The 18,969-nt window shown below is 47.1% G+C and overlaps 1 protein-coding gene across 3 annotated transcripts in view; it reads right to left on the bottom strand.

Annotated features, from left to right (window-relative positions):
* The window catches only part of OSBPL10 (oxysterol binding protein like 10), a 342,133-nt gene that overhangs the window by 99,025 nt on the left and 224,139 nt on the right, over positions 1-18,969 (bottom strand). For all 3 annotated transcript variants that reach the window (XM_027957942.3, XM_042235773.2, XM_042235774.2), the window contains exon 5: positions 4,127-4,337. In XM_027957942.3, coding sequence (XP_027813743.1) covers positions 4,127-4,337 — 211 coding nt within the window. The remainder of the gene's footprint in view (positions 1-4,126; positions 4,338-18,969) is intronic.

Genomic DNA, 18,969 nt, shown 5'->3' on the forward strand with positions numbered 1-18,969 from the left:
AAGGGCAAGTTAAGAAGTGCATATTAAGTTCTGCTCCGGTTCCCCTCTCTTCAATTACATGTGTCTTGGTCTCTAGCCCTGATTCATGTCCAAGGGCATGAGCATTATCCACAGGGATTCCTCTGCCACCCCACTCCAGCAGCTCTAACCCCAGTGTTCTCTCCCAGCATGTCCTGCACCCACCATAAGGCGGTAGCCAGCTCTCACAGTGCACTAGAATGTGCTGGTCTGATCACAGGTGTCTGTGCTGCCTTTGAATCATGTTCCCTGATCAGGTGAGGAACTCCCCCAGAAGCACAGGCAGCAGACTGCTCTGCCCCGCTAGACCACCTTAAGGTCTGGAATCCCCCTCCAGCGCAGACTCCCAAGCAGCCCAGCCGTCTCCAGCTCTGGTGCAGCCCTGACTTGTCATACCGCGGAAAATCAGAGGCACATATCTGGACTCAGGAAACCAGATGCCCACCTGCCCTATCCCATCACGCATCTGCCTCTATCAAAATGCTGGAGAAGATTCAGTCACCAGGATAGAGGAGAACCAGGGAACATAAGCCTGGACCAAGAAGCCAAGTTCCTTTATAAATTTTAGCTACAAACCTCTCCATAAACAGAAGTTAGATGAAGCATTTCAGCCCTGAATTATCTCAGAGGTAACATCGGAGATAGGACCCGAGCCTGAAATGTGCAGGTGGGCACAGATGAGAGCTCAAGTAATCTCCACCTTGGTCCAGTCGCTCTGTTTGAAATGAAATTGAGGTCGGGGAGCAACATCTTCAGACAAAGGCTCTAGAGCTGCCAGGTTCCCCAGAAGATGCAACAAGAAGCTACAGAAGATGCCGTGAGATCACAGAGTAGGTTTTGATTCCGAAGAGGGTCAGAAGGAAAAAAGAAAATCAGTGTAGAAGGATCAGAAAGCAAAGAGACTTCATGAACAGTGCCTACAGATATCGGCTATGCCGAGCGATCTGCGCCCCACCCCCACCCCCTGCCCCTTGAAACTCTAGAGCTGGGGTCCCCAACCTCTGGGCCACAGACTGGTACCTCCTGTCAGATCAGTCATGGCATTAGATTAGAAATAAAGTGAGCAATAAATGAATTCACTTGAGCCATCCAGAAACCATCCCCCAACTTCCAGTCCCTGGAAAAAGTGTCTTTCACAAAGCCGGTTCCTGGTGCCCAAAAGGCTGGGGACTGCTGCTCTGGAGGAAGGCCTGATAGAGGTTCGCTTTAATGAGATTTTGATTTCCAGCAACCCAGTCTGGCACTCCTTGGATATAACCATTAAGTTTTTATCAGCAGGAGTCAGGCTGCTACTGTCCCTATCAACCCAAAGAGCCCTGAGGTTCTTAACAAATGCATTTTGAGATGACACTCCTGGGGTCACCAGGTTCTTCCATTCCATTAGCTTGAGATCCTGGAATTCTGTTTTAACTGCAGGCAACTATGATGCTTTGGATAAGGATGTAATTCCACCTTTTTTCCCCTAAATGTGCTGGCACAGATTTAAAAGACATGTGCAGAATGTTTCAAAATCCAAAGGGCCATGTTACATGGAATGTAACTTTGGAAAGGGTTAGGAAGACAAAGAAACACAATAACCTTTATGATGCTTCATGCTCTGTTCTCCAACCTTCAGCCAAGTTCCCCAGTAAAAACGGCTAAAAGGAAGGGTGGACGGACAATGGAGTCAGGTCCAGGAAAGGACAGGACGACCACTCCCCCAGGAGGCAGCAGGGTGGGTGGGGTAGTGTCCAGGACATTGCGCGGTCTCCCGCGTCCCCCACAGACAGTCCCCACTTCAACCTCTCACCACATCTGAAATTCGACCTCAAGCTTCATCCCTCCAGCCCTTAAAAACCCCAGAGAAAGAATTTGGAATGAAAATTTGAAATTTACTAGAAAGTCACCCTGAAGAAACAGGTAAGGCATATATCTCAGGCACAAGAAAATGGTTCAAGTTTCTTATCCACTCCTTCTTGGAATGAGCCCATTTGTTCGCAGAGCCTAGAAGCAGGTTCTGGTGCAAGAAGAATTCTAGGAACTTTGAGAAGTACCCAGTCTAATGCTGAGGTGTGCCCAATGCCTAAAGCAGTCACTGAGGCTCAAACCAGACCAGGGAAAGTCAGGGAGTCTCAGTTTTCAAGTAGAGAAGGAAAAAGCAAGGAGAAAAAGCACACGGAGTGCCTTCACTCTGCACCTGGACACACACGCCTCTCCCAGCCCAGATCTGGCACCTGAATGTTTTTCTTTCGTTACAGAAGACACTGGTAGAGTCATAGGCAAAATTCAGTCAAGTCGGGACTTCCCTGGTGGTCAGCAATTAAGAATCTGCCTGCCAACAGAGGGGACGTGGGTTCAGTCCTAGGTCAGGGAAGGTGACAATGCCACGGGGCAACTAAGTCTATGCAACACATCTACTGAGCCACACTCTACAGAGTTCAAGAGCTACAGCTACCAAAGCCCGTGTGCCCCAGAGCCTGCTCTCCACAACGAGAAGCCCCCGCAATGAGAAGGCCACGCACTGCAACGAGAGAGAAACCCCTGCTCATCACAGCCAGAAAAAACCCACACGTAGCAACGAAGGCAGTGCAGCCGAAAATATAAACAAGTACAATTTAAAAAAATTTTAGTAAGGTCTGCAAATTAGGAAGAGGATTGTATTTATGTTAATTTCTCAATTTGGACCACTGTACTGTTATTACAGAGAAGAGTGCCCTTTTTTCAAGGAAATTCACACTGAGGTATAGGAAAGTAAAGATACATATCGTTGGCAACTTACTCTTTAGTGGCTAGAATATTGTAATAGGCTTATACATACAGAGAAGATGCAGCAAACATCATAATAGCATTTGGAGAATCTGGAGATTGATGAGAATTTTTCATACTATTCTTGTAACTTTTTTAGAAGTCTCAAACTATTTCCCAAAGAATAAAGAAAAAAAAATACAAATACCTGCCCTGAGACAATTAAGATGTGAGCAGGACAGTGTCAGAAAATTAAGATGTGACCAGCCCCAGTCTGGGGAATCCAGAGTCCACTGGGTGGTCTGTTCTGGTTTGAACAAAGGGTACCAGGGTGGCTTTGGGCAGGTCATTTAACTGCTCTGAGCCTCGGCTCAGCTCACCCACATAACGGGCATAATGATACACCCGTCGTGAAGATTTCATAAAATGGGTAGCAAAAGGTAGACACCGATAGAATCAGAGCTTAGTAAATGAGGGTGGGTACTACAGAAGAAACTCAAACCCCACCCCCCACCCCTACAGCTGACTCTGGGAAACCAACATCACCCCTTTAACCCTGGTGACAGAGGAGAGCAGTGGGGACCTGGAAGAAATGTGAAATACAGACCATTCATCATCACCTGGCTTGGCTTCCTATCACCTGAATTGCTTCATTCTTCGTTAATTAATTGAACCCTGGGCAACAAAGCTCAGTGAGACTTCAGTGCATCTCTTCTAATATTTTATAATTCTCTATGACATGACCCATCTGAAGGCATTTTCACCTTTATCATTTAATCTTCCCTAATATCTTTCTGTCTGCTTATCCATGAAACCTTCCTTCAAAAGGACTGGCGCCTCTTCGGGGAGTTTATTATTATCTCGAACTTCTTGATAAACAGCTAGAAATGCTTCTGTATCCCAGAGAAAATCTCACACCGGGCCCTGAGGAGACAGGAAAGAGGAGGGCAGGGTGGCCCGCAGCAGAGAGCAGGAGGCAAGGCGGCTGTTCATCATGGGAGGGTGTCGGGGACACGCCCCACAGGCACAGCTGGAAATAGCGGACCAGACGCTGCTGAGCAACGGATCTTGCAATCACAACACTGAGGGCACAATTCACAAATAGAAGGCAATGGAGAACTGAATGCTAACACGTTTCGGAAGAGTTCTGTAGTATTCATGAAAACGTTAAATTGTTTATAGGATGGCACACTGCTAATGGGTGAAATGAAAAAATATAGACAGCCCAAGTGAGGCTGAGAAGGGGAAAACGGAGAAGCACTTCAATAAAAGGCGAGATGGACCGACTTAAAGGAAGAAGGTCACAGCGGACCGGCAGGCACGCGCGCACACCCGACGACGCGCACTCGCAGACCCGGGCGCGCCGCCGCCGGGGAGGTCTTACCCGAGGCCGCCGGCCTGTGGCTGGACTGGCCGGCGCGGTGCAGGCTCTGCTGGAGCAGGCTCAGGCACTCCCCAAGGCAGCTGAGGGTGGCAGCAGAGGTAGCTTTCAGGAGCAGCAGGTCCTGGTCCAAGGCAGTGAGGGGGCCAGAGCCTGGGAGAGACTCGATGGCGTGCACCAGGGTCTTCTGCTGCCCCTCCACCTGGGTCATCATCTGCGGAAAAGGGAGACAGCCCGAGGTGAGAGTCGGAAGGCCCCGCTTCCAGCGTCCGGGAGCCAGCGCTAAACCACGGGAGTGGACCAAAGTGCGGTGCCGCTGTTCACAACAGCCAGGACACGGAAGCAACCTAGATGCCACCCGCAGACGAATGGATAAGAAGCGGTGGTGCATATACACAATGGAGTCTTACCCAGCCATTAAAAAGAATGCATTTGAATCAGTTCTAATGAGGTGGATGAAACTGGAGCCAATTATACAGAGTGAAGTAAGTCAGAAAGAAAAACACCAATACAGTATATTAATGCATATATATGGAATTTAGACAGATAGGAATGATGATCCTATATGTGAGACAGCAAAAGAGACACAAATGTCAAGAACAGTCTTTTGGACTCTGTGGGAGGAGGCAAGGGCGGCATGATTTGAAAGAATAGCACTGAAACATGTGTATTACCATATGTGAAATAGATCACCAGTCCAGGTTTGATGCATGAGACAGGGTGCTTAGGGCCGGAGCACTGGGATGACCCTGAGGGATGGGATGGGATGGGATGGGATGGGATGGGATGGGATGGGATGGGATGGGATGGGATGGGATGGGATGGGATGGGATGGGCAAGGAGGTGGAGGGGGTTCAGAATAGGGAACACATGTATACCCATGGCTGATTCATGTCAATATATGGCAAAAACCACTACAATATTGTAAAGTAATTAGCCTCCAATTAAAATAACTGAATTAATTAAAAGAAAAGAAAAAGTGCGGTGCAAGACAGCATCACCACCCAGACTACCGGCGGCGTGAAGATGCAGTCTGAGGATGCTCGGTGCACATCCATCCTGGGATGCCGCAGGCCTTGGATGAAATCCATCCGGATCCATCTACCCAAAGGCACTTAGCCTCTGCAGCTCTGCACACAAGAGAATTTTAGAACTTTAGACCTGAAGGGGACCACCGGGCCATCCAGGTGTATCTTTTACAGATCTTTGAAAGGTAAAAATAAATATACTAAAAGTAGAAGTCTTGTGATCAACTTAAAGGTCCTCGGACCACAGGAAGGTTATCCGAGACAATGGGCACCCCTGGCTTTGTCTCAGAGCAAGGTTAATTCCTTGCTTTGCTTCCACCTCCTGTCCATCCCTAACTCCTTGGTGGTCCTCCTTGAAGTTCAGGAAATAAAAGTGGAATCTGGGGCTAGCATTTGTGGGGGTAAGACCACACACACAGCAAAACCAGCGCTGACCCACTCTGCCCCTAAAATGCTAGGAGAGCCATCAACTTCCTCAACACCATGTGTAGGGAGCCAAGAGGAGGAGAAAAACCAGGAGTTCAAGAGCCAACCCTGCTCCACAGCTAACGCTGTGGCAAACCAGTTAACGCCATAGTGGCCTGGCTTCAATTCAAAAGCTACAGGCAAGCAGTGTTTCCTTGGACAAATCAAGGAGAAAGGAATTTGAGAACTAGAAAAGGGCTTGACTGGTGGTCTTGGGAAGTGCATCCTCCTCCTGTTTTTACACCTTAACTTGCTAAACCAGATGATGAGCATAAATTGCATGGCCAGCAAATAAGCAGTCGAGCTGGTGTGCGGAGGAGCAAAGGCAGCCCGCCTGAGGTCACAGGTCAGCATTCGAGGCAGGGACCAACTCCTGCTCCCTGGACCCCTTCACTGTTCTTCAAGCATCTCCCACAAAAGCCATTCGTAATCTAAAGCAGTTGCTCCTGCTTCGTCACCGTCATCCCCAGGAGGATCCTTGGGACCATCATGACGCCACCAGCTGGGGAGAAGCCATACCTCTGCAAAGACCGCTGGACCTGGACACAAAACCCATCCCATACGTGGGCTTCTCTTTCTATTTTCTTTTGAAGACCACTCTGTGTAGTCATTGCCTTAAAAACAGTTTGCCCACTGCAATCCTACTTAACCAAAATTGGTGCCATTACTTCAAAAAGATTTTTTTAAATAGTGACATTAAACAGATTACACGCCCATCCTCTGACCATGTAAGTTATTTTCTGCTGATTACAGAGGTTATAGCTAGCCATTCTGGCTCCCAAAACAGTACCTGAGGCATAACAGGGGCTCAGTAAGAATTCATTTCTTCTTCAGGTCTTTGCTGAAGAGCTGCCTTCTTGGGAAAGCTTCCTGCACCACATAATTTAAAATCATCTGTACCAGCATGAAAGCAGGAACCATTCTATCTGTGTGATTCACTGATGGATCCCAAGCAACTATCTGCTGAATGAATGAATGAACCCCCAGGGCCCCTTTCTCTTCACTGAGGGGCAAAAGAATCCATTTATGACACAGTCTACAAGAATCATCACAGTCCGTTAGAACCACAGGGCTGAAGATTCGGGAAAAGTAATACCTCTGCTATCAGTTTCAGTTTGCCAAGAAAATGGTTAAATTTAACATCAAAAAGATACAATGTTTACATATTCATTGACAGTCAACTCTATGGAGAACCGCTAACATTTAGGGAGAAGTCGACTTCGAGCTACTCGTCATAGTCAGCATTTCTGTAAATTCCTACCAAAAAAACTTGTCTCAGAAAAAATGATGTGTTGAAAGAGAAGACGAAAACATAAAACCAGAATGTAAAGCATATGCTCTGGACTATTACAGAAGATGTCATAATGCTTAAGAGAAAAGGTAACTAATATGAAGCCATTAACTATGGAATCCACTCTTTTTTTAATTTTTATTTTGCCTTGGACTATAACTGATTTACATCATGTGGTGGTTTTAGGTGTACTGCAAAATGATTCACTTACGAATCTACACATATATCCATTCTCTTTCAGATTCTTTTCCCATATAGGTCACCACAGGACACTGAATAGGGGTCCCTGCGCTATACAGTAGGTGCTTGGGGATTATCTATTTTCTATATAGTAGTTGTAATATACTCATTTTTAATCAACAAAAAGAACTATATTCCAATTATATAGCATAGGGTAAATAATTATTTCACAAGCATAAAATATGATGCAAATCTCAGGTAAAAAAGACACAAAATTGGGGACCCCTCCCTGGTGGTTCAGTGGTTAAGAATCCAATTACAAGCACAGGGGACACTGGTTCAACCCCTGGTCAGACAGGACTAAGATCCTACAGGCTGTGGAGCTGCTAAGCTCAGGCACCACAACTGAGCCCTCACCCTAGACCCTTTGAGCTGCAGCCACTGAGCCTGAGCATCTCAAACTCGTGCTCTGCATCAAGAGAAACCACCGCAATGAGAAGCCTGCACACAGAGAAAGCCCATGAGCAGCAACGAAAACCCAGTACGGCTAAAAGTCAATGAACACAAAGCCGGCTCCCCGAATCTCCCACCCAGAGATGGGCGGCACAGACCTACTCTGGAAAACATCTGACGGTGTTTACTGAGAGCCTGTTGCCAGCGCCAGAGACAGGATGGCCGCCTGGAGGGGACACCGGAGCTGGCGGTGGGTGGATTTGTCAGCTACGGTGACTGCAGAACAGCTGGTGCTGGGTGGGAGGGGGCGGGGGTGCCACATGCCCCACAAGTCAGGGCACAGTCCCACTCAAGAACTTTCCTGCTCCAAAATGCCAACAGCGCCCCCTGAGTCACGCTGTGCTAAGGAATGCCAGTGACCAGGCACTGGATGGACTTCAGCATCCTTCTTGGGAAACGGCGCACTGAAAGAAGAGTCATCCCAGCGCAGCACTTGACATGTTAAGCAGACGGAAACAGAACTTTAGTCTTTACAGACACAACTGACGCCAACCTTCACTTTCTATGAGCATCAGCAGGCTCCAAAAGAAACTGAATGAACTCAGCAAGCAACGCAGGACTGCCAGCCTCAGGATGATATATCATGGCTATTGCTGCCGGAACATTCCTCACACTGGGAGGTCCTGAGGAGAGCCTCCCATCAGACTTGGGAAGAACAAGTTTCATCCATTTTCATATCCGATTTTAATGAAGGGCACATTTGAGAAGATGTCACAAAGCTGTACGTGACACAAAGTCTCTAAGCAGCTCACTCTGTCCTGCAGGTTCCCACAACCTCAACATAAGAACAAAGCGTAGTCAGTGACGGCCACCAGCCTTGGAACAGCCTGAACCGCTAATTACATGGATTTCAAATCAGGTTTCTGAACGCTTCTTTATTTTATTCTTTGGCTGCTCCATGAGGCATGCGGGATCTTAGTTCCCCAGGATCAAGCCAGTGCCCCTGCATTGGAAGCGCAGTCTTCAGTCACTGGATCAACCAGGAAGTCCCTAAACACTCTTCTGAAGCACAACATGAACAATGCGTGGCATTTAAAAACCAGAGCGAACAAAAGGCACACGTTTCATTTCTTGCTGGCATTTCATTTCTACAGTCAGGGGCATCACACCTTGTAACACGGGTGCAAATGGGACCCTCGTCAAATTTCAGAGATCTACTCCCTGAACACATCAACTCCAAGGTTCTAAAATAGATTAACCGTAGGTCAAGTCCAATTTCATAGTGAAGCGAAAATTCTATGACCCATTCCTTGTGGTGCAAACAATGGCACACGCAGCGCAAAGTCAAAGTGTGGGTGGTGCAGAGGAAGTCAGTGGCTGCATCGCTTTCTTTCAGTGAAGCTGAAACCAAAGCTAAAGGCAAAGACCAAACCCAATGACATCAGCTCAACAAGATGAGACCCAGCTAAAGGAGGACAGGAGCAGCAGTGGCTACACTTGCCTCGATCACTTTAGACTGTTCTGACCTGCAAAGCTTGATGTGGGTTCAGAGAGGCACCAGAAAGGTCCCGTCCTGACAGGTCAGACATCAACAAACACCAGCTCGTCACTCATCCATCCGTTGGCAACCAAAGCATCAGCCTCACGCATGGCTTTCTTCTCCCAACGTCACCAGAGCTGCCGGCCTTGTTGGCAGAACCTCCCGGGCTCCCAGACAACCCGGAGCCTTCAGCAATTCAATCTGTCCTGATTGGGAGGAGACCAGACAATTCAATGTCAACCTCGAGGTGGCCTTGTTTTGGCATTTCTCCTCAGCCTGATGGGACCCCAGAGCCCCTGCTAAGTCTCACATTTGGGTCACGGATCAGTCCTTGACCACCTTAGGGCAATTTTTTTCACTTGGCCAAAGTCATCACCTAGGCTTACAAGCCAGGCTTCAAAGCCCTTAGAACCCAAACTAACTAACCTAACTAGCTTGCCATCTCCATTAACAGATTTACTGTTCAACTACCTTCAGCAGCATTACTTTAGTATTTCAGACTCCCCATCCAGAAATGAGTTGATAGCTGGTTACAGAAGTTTCCTAAAATACCCATCAACATACAGCATGCACCCTAAAACTCACTGAGTGCCTTGCCTCAGCATCCTCACCCTGCTGTTTCTGCCAGTCCTGAGCCACTGTTCCTTGATCCCTGTCAAGTCTCTGTTTTGTCGACCAAATTCCTAATTCCCAGATTTTTTTTTAAATTTTTATTGTAGTTGCTTTACAATGCTGTTAGTCTCTGCTGTACAGCAGAGTTAACCAGCTGTATGTACACATGCATCCCCTCTTTTTTTCTTTTAGATTTCCTTCCCATGTAGGTCACCAGCGAGCATTACATAGAGCTCCCCATGCTGCACAGCACATCATGAATTATCTGTTCTACACACAGTATCAGTAGTGTGTGCGTGCCAGGCCGCATATCCCAGTTCATCCCATCCCCCTTAACTCTGACACCGCCCCCGCCGCTGGGAGACACTGCCCCCTGGAGGTCTGTTTCCCCTACGGTGTAAACCATAAAGCCCCTTTGCTTTGCCACCAGAGGGCAGTAGCGGCACCTGGACAGGTGACATTCCCACCTCTCCAGCCTTTCTCCAGGTGTAGTGTTGGGAACACAGTCATTCCTGGGCTCACCTGAACAATTTCCTCCTTCTTGCTGACGCACTTCCCTCTCAAGCGTCCTCCTGTACTCTGTCCTTCTGGCTCTTGACACAACGCCTACTGGACTGTAACCAGCCGAGAGCTTCCTTGAGGCAGGGCTCCGGGTCTCCTTGCACGGCTCTCCTTGGTCCCAGGCATGACCCCACGCAGGCTAGTCCTAAACATCTTAAGGACTCCCAGCTCTCCCTCCAGGCTCGTCAGGTGAGCAGACAAAGAAAACCCCATGGAGGCAGACCTGCAGACCCTCACAGCTCGGTAGGGGCTGGTGACGGCGACAATAAGGAACAAAGCAGAGCAGGAGGAAATCGGGTCCCTCTCCAACGGGGTGAGGCTGCCAGCTACACAGATGAGGCTATGATAATGAGGAAGAACAAAATGACAAAGCGTAGGAAGAGAATGGAGAAACCAAGGTAAAGACCATGTTATTCTATATTACAAACCAAGGGAAATTAAAAATGGGAAAAAGCCTGACTCCACATGTCGCCAAACTTCTATAAAAGGTCAGAGAATAAATATTAAAGGTTTTGCAGACCATGGGGTCTCTGTGCTTAGCTCGGCCCCTGCAGCTTGAAGGCAGGCAAGGTCCAAGTGTAAACAGATGGCTGAGGCTGTGCTCAGCATTTAACATCTCCGTTTAGATGTCAGATAATTCTCTTTTTTCATTCAAGGGGTACTTCTGTTGGCTCTTGGAGTGAGAGGTGATTTTTGGAGCCTACCTCAGACATCTTGGCTATCATGTTAGGAGACTCCAGGTCCAGTGTGAATTTTTTAGGAGGCAGTCATATGCATGGATTGAGCACACAAGCCCTTGCCTACTCATGGCCTGTGGTTTCAATGGCGATCTAATTTCAAAACCTTAATGCTGCTACTTTAATCTGCTTGGTTTGCCTCCTGTCCGAGGCCTCCACTGGTCCCTGCTGGTTGGCCTGAGAGCCCAGGCCTTCCGGACAGAGGACAGGTGCCTGTTTTGGCAGGATCCCCCTTGCCCTGGGCTCTGGGTCAGGGAGGGGAGTCTCAGGTTTGAAATCACTTTTATGCCTTTGGGCATAAGGAGACGTGGGTTCAATCCCTAAGCCAAGAGGATCCCACATCCACGGAGCAACTAAGCCCACGTACCAGAATTACTGAGCCTACGCAACTGAGCCAGGGAGCCACAGCTACTGAGTCCACGCACTGCAACTACGGAAGCCCCCAGGAGCCTAGAGCCCATGCTCCACAACCCGAGAAGCCGCCACAGTGAGAAGCCACGCAATGCAACTGGAGATCTCCCCCACTCACCGCACCCAGAGGAAACCCCGCACAACAACGAAGACACGGCACTGTCAAAAATAAGACAGACCCACAATGTTCAAGATCTATAACACCATAAACAGGAAAAAATGCAATAAAAAATGGGCAGAAAACCTTAACAGACATTTCTCCAAAGAAGACACACAGATGGCCAACAGGCACACGGGAAGATGCCCCACATCCCTAGTGATTAGAGAAATGCAAAGCAAAACTTCAATGAGGTACCACCTCACACCAGCCAGAATGCCCATCATTTAAAAAGTCTACAAATAACCAATGGTGGAGAAGGTGTGGAGAAAAGGGAGCCCTGTTACCGTATCGGTGGGAATGTAAGCTGGTGCAGCCGCTGTGGAGGACAGTGTGGAAAGTCTTCAGAAAAGTGAAAATAGAATCACCGTAGGATTCAGTAATCCCACCCTGGGGCACGCATTTGGATAAAACTCTAATTCAAAAAAATGCACGCACCCCTGCATTCACAGCAGCACTATTCACAACGGCCAAAACGTCGAAACCACCTCAATATCCACGACAGAGAAATAAGAACGACGCGGCACACACATACAAGGGACTACTTCTCAGCCACGTACGAGAACCAAGTCATGCCGTCTGTAGCCACACGGTGCAGCTAGAGGCGATCGTGACTAAGTGAAATAAGTCAGACAGACAAATACCACATGCTATCATTTGCACGTGGAACCTAAAATAGGACACAAATGAACCAACATATGAAACAGGCACAGAATCGCGGACGCGGAGGACAGACAGACCTGTGCTTGCCAAAGGGGACGGGAGGGACTGTGAGTGCGGGGTTCGTAGGTGCAGACTGTTATACAGGGGGGATAAACAAGGCCCTACTGAACAGAAAACTGGATCTAGTATCCTGAGATAAACCGCAATGGAAAAGAATATAAAGAAGAATGTGTATACAGATGCATAACTGAGTCACCATGCTGTAGAGAAGAAATTCACACAGCGTTGAAACCAACGATACTTCAATTTAAAAAAAGAAAGAACTATGAGATCATAGTATTCATGGCCAAAGAAATCTATGGCTGTAGATTCAAAATCAAAACCATTTTGCAGGCAGGAACCCTGGGTTCAGAGAGGCTGGGGGTCTGTGCTGAGGCCACACAGCTTCATCCGGAGTGGCAGCCCTCACTCTCCTCCTCAGGGGCCTCTTCACTTCACAGGCTGATGTACTTCCTCCTCTTGCCTTCTCATATTCTGAAAGCAAAATAGCCCTTTTGCCTCCGAAAACAACTGCAGTGAAGGTCCTGCTGCTGCCCTCAGCCCAGCATTCTCACCACCTGGAGACACCCAATGTCTGTTTTTCTCATTAAGAAAAGGTTGACTTACTCCCTCAACCACTGTCCCAACAAAATTAGACAGTAAATACAGTTCTAAAAAAGGAAGTAAACATTACCTGAAGTCCTACTTCCCAGAGATAGGCCCTAACATTCTGGTATTGCTCTGACTCTCCCAATTCACTCACTCACTCATACACACACACACACACACACACACACACACACACAGACACACACACAGACACACACACGCAATGCTAATTTATCTAACAGGATCTTTAGATCTAATTTTACCACGTGGAATGCATCATTTCTTACGGCTGAGAGTTACTTCAAAATACTCCACTGGGGATTGAAGGGAGAGACAGCATGAAATGATACTGGGTTGGAGGATGCTAAAGCTGTTGATAGTGACATGGAGGTTTAATATTGCCGTCCCTAATGCTTCTATGTTTGAAAAATTTCAAACTAATGCAATTTTTTTCAATAGGAGGAAAATACATTGTTATGGGTTGAACTGTGTCTCTCCAAACTAAGTATGTTAACATCATAACTCTCATAGCTTAAATGTAACATTTCTGCAAGGGGGAGTATAGCCTTTATTTTGTAAAAACTTTGAATTATAATCTAGAAAAACACTGAATTGCTGTGTTGTACACCTGAAACTAATATAACAGTGTAAATTAACTATACCTCAATAAAAAATTTATTAGAAAAATACAGGAGCTTCTTGAAGATTAAAGGTGTTGAACAACCAACTCTCAGAAAGGCCAAGAACAAGGCTGAGATTAGGGGACACTCAGCAGCAGTTCTGCGGCAGTTCATGGGCTCGCAAAGAATCAGACGTGACTTAGCGGCTGAGCAGCAGCAGCAGCAAAAGCCTGAGGAGCCCCCATCCAGGGCCTGCCAGGAAGGGTTCCAACTTGCTTCCACATGTGCAGGACTCCAATCACATTTTTCTCAGGAAGGAAATTATTAATATGATTGGATGTTACCCAGGAGTTTCAATCCTTGCTGCAATCATTCATAGCAGTGAAAAAGTCTCTCTCTCTTTTTTTTTTTTTCACAGAGGTCATCAGGTTAAAATCCAGTCATTAGAGTGGGTCCTAGTCCAATATAGTGTCCTTATAAAATGGAAATTATGAGCAAGACACACACAGAGGGTGAATGAGAACAGCCGTGGGAGACCTGGATCAGACCCTCAGAGGCACCAATTTGCCAATGCCTGGACCAGCACCAGAAGACAAAGTGGCCAGTTGGTGGTACTTTGTTACTGCAGCCCCAAGAAGCTGGTACATCACAGATGTCTTAATTTAGTGGCTACCCTGTGGAGCAGGTTTTCATTCCAAAGGCAAAGTCGACCCTGGCTCTGTAGCAGAGGCTGCTTGCATGCAATGTCACCCTTGTTTTCTCAAGGAATTTTTACTAAAGGATACGTGAGATAGAGAATGCATTTTCAGAATGAGGAATCTAGTAAAATGGTACGAATGAACCTATCTGCAGGGCAGGAATAGAGCTGCAGAAGCCGAGAACAGACGTGCAGAGGTCGGAGAGGGTGGGATGAATTGGGAGAACATCACTGTCATATATACACTACTGTGTATAAAGAGGAGAGCTAGTGCGAAGCTGGCATCTAGCACTGGGAGCTCAGCTCGGCACTGTGATGACCTAGAGGGATGGGGTGGGTGGGGGTGGATGGAGCGATGTTCAAGAGGGAGGGAATATATGTATACATACAGCTGATGCATTTCACTCTACAGCAGAAACGAACACAACATTATGTGAAGCAATTATACTCCAACTTTTAAAAAAAGGTAACAGAAGATGGTGATACACAGGTTAAAAGCATTACTTTTTAAATTCTATGTGTTTGCACTGAATGTTAACACGTTGGTAATGAGGGGTGCCAGGGACAAAAGGAATCATCTCTTGCTGTCAAAGAAACAGGCCAACAGGACTGTGAACAGAAGGTAAGGGGTCAGGAAATAATTGTCTCATTGATCCCTCACTGCTTGACAGCTCCTGCCTCCCTCGTACAGACACGGCCCTGGCGGGGTGCTAGATGCAATGAAGGCATGCAAGGCTGGCCTCCCCGGCACAAAGGCCATGCCCGGGGCTTTGGTGGAAGATCCAACCACTGCTTTTCTTATAACTATCTTTCTTTTTTTTTAACAAAAGCAATACTTATCATAGGATAAATAATAATAAAATAGAAAAAACATACACCCATAACACATAGAGAAATAAACTTTAAAATTCAGGCAAATATACTTACAACATTCTGATGTACAAACGTGTTCTTTGACTTTTTACGAAAGGGGTTGCATATCATAATACTGCTTTTTAAATTATATCTGCTGCTGCTGCTGCTAAGTCGCTTCAGTCGTGTCCGACTCTGTGCGAACCCAGAGACGGCAGCCCACCAGGCTCCCCCGTCCCTGGGATTCTCCAGGCAAGAACACTGGAGTGGGTTGCCATTTCCTTCTCCAAGGCATGAAAGTGAAAAGTGCAAGTGAAGTCGCTCAGTCGTGTCCGACCCTCAGCGACCCCATGGACTGCAGCCCACCAGTCTCCTCTGTCTACCATGTCAATAAATTGGGACAATAGTATTTAAGATACTGCAGATCATTCCAGCACATCAATGGGCCACAACTGACTGCCCAGTTCCCCATCAATGGACCTTACGATGAGGTCTAACTTTCTTCTCTTTGACAAATCGCAGTTCCATAAACTTCTCTGTAGGTAGATCTCTGCATAAATTTGCAATGATTTTCTTAAACTCCTAGAAAAGTAATAACTGAATTTGAAAGTATTTAGCATTAATTTTTAAGGCTTTTGAGAAACACTGCCATCTTACTATTGGAAAAAACAAACTTATCAATTTGTATTGATACAAATTGATATCAATACAGGACTTCCCTGGTGGTCCAGTGGTTAAGAATCCTCCTAGCAGTGGCAGGGGATGAAATTCAGTCCCTGGCCAGGGAACTAAGATCCTACATGCTGCGGAGTTATGAAGCCCGCACACCACAGTGAAGACCCATTGCAGCCAAAAGCCCTGTGTGTTCTTAGCAGTGTAAGAGCTCTCTTCTTCCTCGACACTCTCTAAAAATCTCCTTTTTCTCATAATCAATTACGTAGACCAAAAAAAAAAAAAAAGAACCCCCCCCCCCACCAAATCTAAAACCAGCATTTTTGGATTTTTTTTTTTTTTTGCTTTAATCCACTGCCCATGTTCCTGAATAATCTGGGGTTTCAAAAAATGTTAAGAAATTTCCACACCCAGCAATGAGTAGTAAATAAGCCCAAGAGACCTAATGTACAGTATAATGAATATAGACAATAATATTGTACGATAATTAACTTTGCTAAGTGACTAGAACTTAATTATTCCAACCACTAAAAAGAAGGGATAATTACGTAACGTGACAGAGTTGCTAAATACTGCTACAGTGGCAATGCTATTACCCTACACACGTGTCGAATTAACAGGAGCAGCACTTTAAATTTACACCATGTTATATGCCAAAACAGAAAAGTTCCATATCCAGTTTCCATATCCATGCAGTTTCCATATCCAGTCAAGAAAATTCAAGCAAAATAAGATGAAAGGGAGTCCAGGGAGGGTGTTTCCTCTGTGAGAGTGGAATCAGCCACGTGGATGGCTGGGTGGGCACTCCTGTAGGGCGGAGAACAAGATGGTCCCAGCAATGGATGGAAAGCTACACACAGCCCTGGGAAGGGAGGGGAAGAATGACCAGGAGAATCCAGGGATTCAGGAAACTCAGAAGAGGGACTTCCTGGTGGTCCAGTGGTTGACAGCCTGCCTGACAGTGCACGACACACAGGCTCGATCCTTGTCCGGGAAGATTCCACATGACGCAGGGCAACGAAGGCCATGTGGCTGGAGCCCACAACGAGAGAGGCGTCCCGGGGAGAAGCCCGAGCACCTCCGCAGGGGAGTGGCCCCCGCTCACCGCAGCTAGAGAAAGCCCTCTCACAGCGGTGAAGACCCAGCACAGCCAAAAATAAATCTTTAAAAAAAATTGTAAAGAAAGCTCATGAAGCAGCCATAGGTCTCTTCTAAAAAGTCAAGGATAAGGAAACAACAGGAAATAAGGCCTGACCCTGAACCCTGTCCAGCTGCCTGCTCTGCTCCCAGGACCCACCAGATAAGGGAAGGCCTGTCCACCTTTGCCAAGCTCAAGCGGCCCTGCACCTGATGCGGGTCCAGCCCCTAAGCTGCAGAGGAAAGCAGAGAGCAGCTCCTGGCTTTCCCACACTACTTCCTCCACTTCTCCACCTGCTTGCAGTACAGAGCCATGCCGGCCGCAGGCAGCGACCTGAGTAACAGGCCCAGGGCCACTTCACCTCCGGGTCAAGGGGAAGGTGAACCACGTACAAAGTGCTTCTACGCTCACCGTCCCGCCTCCCCCTCTGCCTTGCCCACCGAGCAGGCTGGTCATTGTGATGCGCCACCCTGGGGCCCAGGCCATGACCCATGCAGCTGGAGAGGTGAGCACTGAAGTCCCACGTCCTGGAGCCAAAATCCTCGGCCCGTCTGCCTCACTCCCAGGAGGCACACATAACGGCAGTGCTCTAGACAACTCATGACCACAGCACATGCACGCACGCGTACAGACACACACACACTCTCGTGGCGTGGCCTTCCGCCTAAAACAAATTAGTCACAACTCCCAGTGAACTGAACTAGAACAAGTTAGACCACAAATTCTTCCTGGGTAAAATCCCCAGAAAAGAAATCATGATTCAACAACAAAGGGTAAGGATGTGTCCTGCAAGTGGTGTGAAAGTTTCACTCAGATGTTTAAGTTTCACTCAGAAGTCATCTCATCAGAAACTTAAATATACACCATGCTTAAAAATACACACATACATGCAAGCATGCACACACACACACACCCCCATATGAACACCAAAGACTAAAATGCTGCTGTACAGATCCACACCATCAGCCTTCCAGCTGACCCACCATTTCTCAGTCATTGCTGGCTGGTGAGTCAGGTTTCCATCTCTTGCAGAATGAAAGCTCGTAACCAGACATCAATGAGTATGCAATTACTGGAGTCTGCTCTGCCTTTGTTTACATATTCCATAGCCATGCTCAGCCTACCTCAAAGAACCTCTAAGTTTCTGAGTATTCAGTCTTCATTTGGGGAATCCTTTTATTTCGGGGAGAGAAGGTTGTTCTAAGAATTCCTGGGGTTGGGGGGAAAGCCAACAGATATCTGTATCTAATTTCAGGATGGTAGCATATACTTATCTCAGAGACTGGGTCATCGCTCTACCTACTAAAAGCCTGCTTCTCTTTTTTAAAACTTTATCTACCCAAACCAAGACAAGACCATGACAACACAGCTCTTTTTCCAGCTAAAACTAATTTCACAAGCGCCAACGACTTGCAGGGCAGAAACGCTTCTCCAAAGGGCACTTGAGAGAGAGGGAGAAATTGGACAAGAACTTCTCGCCTCCAGGCAAATCCTTTATAGCGTCTGAGCCCTGACATATGAAACTCTGGAGAGACAAATGCATTCATCAGGAGTCTGCTTTCATTTTCTGGAAGAGAAAATTATGGTAAGGGATGAGCCACCAGTAATTAGTATTAATTGTATCCCCACTGGGTAAGTGGCATTGCAGCCACCATTCTAAAGAAAAGAGGACACAATTCCTGCACACAACAGCTTACAATGTAATCCTCAAAGTGCTCAAATATGAGCTTAGAATAGTGACAACATACACTATGCTTTACAAAAGAGCCGACACCCCTCGCAGGGGCCTGCCTGGAAATGGCTTTCATGTCACAGAGATGAACTGGCCGTTTTCACTCCTTCCCCATTCTTCCTCACGACTCTAGCACCCACTTTTTAAGGAAGTGGAAGAGTGTGTAGCCCTTGGCCTCTTAACAGGAATAAACACACAAAGGCAAACTTGCAGTCATTTCCATACCTGCCCATCTCGAGATTCCGAGCCTACCGACGAGATCGATCCCTCAATCCGCGACCATATGGCATCTGATTCATCAAAGGGCTCCATTCACAGCAAATACCTGACGAATGCCGGGTGGATGGACAGATGGATGAACGGATGGGAAAGAGGGAGGGAGGGATGGT

Source organism: Ovis aries, chromosome 19, assembly GCF_016772045.2.
Source record: "Ovis aries strain OAR_USU_Benz2616 breed Rambouillet chromosome 19, ARS-UI_Ramb_v3.0, whole genome shotgun sequence".
In the NCBI taxonomy this organism is placed as follows: domain Eukaryota; kingdom Metazoa; phylum Chordata; class Mammalia; order Artiodactyla; family Bovidae; genus Ovis; species Ovis aries.